This window comes from Colobus angolensis, unplaced genomic scaffold (assembly GCF_000951035.1).
Source record: "Colobus angolensis palliatus isolate OR3802 unplaced genomic scaffold, Cang.pa_1.0 Scaffold77, whole genome shotgun sequence".
In the NCBI taxonomy this organism is placed as follows: domain Eukaryota; kingdom Metazoa; phylum Chordata; class Mammalia; order Primates; family Cercopithecidae; genus Colobus; species Colobus angolensis.
This window is the reverse complement of record NW_012121487.1, coordinates 864,195-867,685: the sequence shown is the minus strand read 5'-3', so window position 1 is coordinate 867,685 and position 3,491 is coordinate 864,195. Positions and strand designations below refer to the sequence as shown.

The window sequence follows — 3,491 nt, the reverse complement described above, 5'->3', positions numbered from 1 at the left end:
CTGTTCTACCTTTTTGTTTGTTTGTTTTGAGACGGAGTTTCGCTCTTGTTGCCCAGGCTGGAGTGCAATGGCATGATCTCGGCTCACTGCAACCTCCGCCTCCAGGATCCAAGTGATTCTCCTGCTTGAGCCTCCCAAGTAGCTGAGACTACAGGCACGTGCCACCATACCCAGCTAATTTTGTATTTTCAGTAGAGATGGGTTTCACCATGTTGGTCAGGCTGGTCTTGAACTCCTAACCTCAAGTGATCCACCCGGCCTCCCAAAGTGCTGGGATTGCAGGAGTGAGCCACTGTGCACAGCCCATCATTCTATTCTTTATCTCCATGAGTTCAACTGTTTTAACTTTTAGCTCCCACAAATGTATAAGTGAGAACATGTGAAGTTTGTCTTTGTCTTTCTATGCCTGGTTTATTTCACTTGACATAATGATCTCTAGTTCCATCCATGTTGTTGCAAATGACAGGATCTCATTCTTTTTATGACTGATAGTTCTCTGTTGTATATATGTACCACATTTTCTTTATCCATTTGTTTGTTGATGGACACTTAGGTTGCCTCCAAATATTGACTATTGTGAATAGTGCTGCAGTAAACATGGGTAAGGTTTTTTACTGAATGTTAAAAACAGTAACAAACTAGTTATCATAAGCATCTCTGTCCACCCCAAAGAACCTCTCTCTTAGCCTAAGCTTGCTCTCCACCCTGTTGAGCAGGATGAAGTACAGATTGAAGTTGTTCAGCTAAGGGCTGTTAGGATCCTTGCAGCTGCAACTCGGCTCATCACAGCTACCAAGGTCAGTATGATGGCGCTGCTCAGGGCTCATTATTCTGATAATTGCAACTGGGCAGGTTATATAGCACAATGCCACTATTTATTTTCAGATGCCAGTTTATGTCATGGGAGTTACCAGTACCCAGACCCCTTTCTCCTTCAGCAATGCTAATCCTGGGCTGACATTCCACTGGTCTGTGAGCAAAAGGGATGTATTGGATCTAGTGCCCAGGCATTCAGAGGTAAGAATTTACCTGTTTATTATATTATTTTAGGGATCTTGATATTAAATATATTTTATTTTATCATACATTTCTTTTTGTTTTGAGATGAGGTCTCACTGTCGCCCAGGCTGGAGTGCAGTGGTGCAATCTCAGCTCACTGCAACCTCCACCTCCTAGGCTAAAGTGATCCTCCCACCTTAGCCTCCCGAGTAGCTGGGACCATAGGCACGTGCCACCATGCCTGGCTTTTGTGTGTGTGTGTGTGTGTGTTTTTTGTTGAGATGAGGTTTTGCCTTGTTGCCCAGGCTGTTCTTGAACTCCTGAGGTTAGGTGATTCACCTACCATGACCTCCCAAAGTGCTGGGATTACAGGCGTGAGCCACCATGCTCAGCCTATCATAAGTTTTAGACTGATTACTCACTCTCTAAACTATACAATATTATTATTTATTTACTTTTCCTACTGTTCTCTGAACTCTGAACTCTGGAAACATGCAGAGCAATAAAGAATCCAAATTTGAGTATGCAGATAATACTGTATGATTATTTATTTATTTATTTATTTATTTTGCTGGACACAGCTCTCAAAAGTGATCTTTCTTTTAATATTATATTTATTAATGTTGTTGTAATAATGTTGTATTTGGGAGCAGATGACTATGTAAGATGAGTAACACTATGAATATAAAGTATATGCAGAGTTTAAATATACAATTTTTATTTTTTATCATGTTCAGACACACATTTGATTATATTCGTAATCATGTTTGTGCTACATCATGGGTGATTACATTAACAGTAAGAAAAGTAAATGTGGAGGGCTGTAGGCAGTATTGCTTTGTTTAGTACGCTCCCAGCCCACCCTACTTGAAATTGGGGAAGAACTGGATTCCCATATCAGGCACTGGATTCCCATGTTAGGCACCATGGGTACCATGGAGCTATAGTCATCTACCAACCGGGCAGCTGATTCTGGACTGGGTGTCTTATATCAATGACAAATTTAAGAACAGTGATTAATTAAACTGCCCCTCCATGTTGCCTTTGGTATCTGGTGGTATTGGCTCCTCCCAATTCACTACCTGCTGTGTCTGGAACCACAGAAGACCTCAGGATAGACATCTACGATATCCACAGTTCACCTTGAGAGTATATTTCTCTGAAAAAAAGCTTTGATGTTTTGATGCATATAGTATTAAACCTCACACGGAAACCTGAAAAAGACAAAAAAAAAAAAAAAAGCAAGTTTGGCAGAAACTATGTACAGTTTGCTACCGACAAATTTTACCTAGTTAAATGAAACTCACCCAAGGTGGTCTGAGGACACTGGCAATGAGCTAGGTCTGGGTTTTACCCTAGGAAAAAGGACATGGGGCCATGATACCCATTAGGTCACAATTCAGTGCTCACAAGAACAAAAAATTAGAGTTTATATCTTGGGAGATAATAGAGGGGTTACAGGAGCTAGAATTAGGAGGATATTTCAGTAGCCAGCTAAAAAGAAAAGAGAACTTTGGAAAAAGTAAAAAAAAATTTGTAATCTTTCTAAAAATATCCGTAACCTATAATTTAGGGAAACTCTAGTGGTTAGATCTTCTGTCTGTGACTTTCTAGAGTCTAGTTATACTGGAATCGTGGAAGAATGGAACTGTACTTAGTTTGATGCAATTTAGTGTAAGGATTTGGCTTTTTTCTTTTTCTTTTTCTTTTTTCTTTTTTTTTTTTTTGAGACAGAGTTTCACTCTTGTTGCCCAGGCTGGAGTGCAATGGTGTGATCTCATCTCACTGCAACCTCCGCCTCCCGGGTTCAAGCAATTCTCATGCCCCAGCCTCCTGAGTAGCTGGGATTACCGGTGCCCGCCACCATGCCTGGCTAATTTTTTGTATTTTTAGTAGAGACGGGGTTTCACCGTGTTGGCCAGGCTGGTCTCGAACTCCTGACCTCAGGTGATCCACCCACCTCGTCCTCCCAAAGTGCTAGGATGACAGGCATGAGCCACCACGCCCAGCAGGCTTTTTTCTTGAATAACAAACAGGAGTGTGTGAAAGGAGGGAATGGCCTAGGCCTTGGCCTCTATTCTCCTTCTCCCTTTCTTTAATTTTTTTTTACCTAAAGCATCACTTTTTTCTCTAGCAGAAGAAATAATTGAGAGCCACACAGATTTTTTCTTTTCCTGCCTCAGATCTAGCATAGGCAAATTGGGTAATGAAATGGGCAAAGGAAAGGCCTTCATGAGGCCTGTAATCCCAGCACTTTGGGAGGCCGAGGCGGACTTGGGATCAGGAGTTTGAGACCAGCCTGGCCAACATGGTGTAACCCCGCCTCTACTAAAAATACAAAACTTAGCTGGGTGTGGTGGCACACATCTGTAATCCCAGCTACTTGAGAGGCTGAGGCAGAAGAATGGCTTGAACTCAGGAGGTGGAGGTTGCAGTGAGCCAAGATCACGCCACTGCACTCCAGCCTGGACAACAGAGTGAGATTCTATCTC

The 3,491-nt window shown here is 42.1% G+C and overlaps 1 protein-coding gene across 1 annotated transcript in view; it reads left to right on the top strand.

The window, feature by feature from the left end:
• The window catches only part of NUP210L (nucleoporin 210kDa-like), a 205,416-nt gene that overhangs the window by 119,872 nt on the left and 82,053 nt on the right, over positions 1 to 3,491 (top strand). The window contains exons 25-26 of the mRNA XM_011928494.1: positions 717 to 797; positions 886 to 1,017. Of these exons, the coding sequence (XP_011783884.1) occupies positions 717 to 797; positions 886 to 1,017 (213 nt within the window). The remainder of the gene's footprint in view (positions 1 to 716; positions 798 to 885; positions 1,018 to 3,491) is intronic.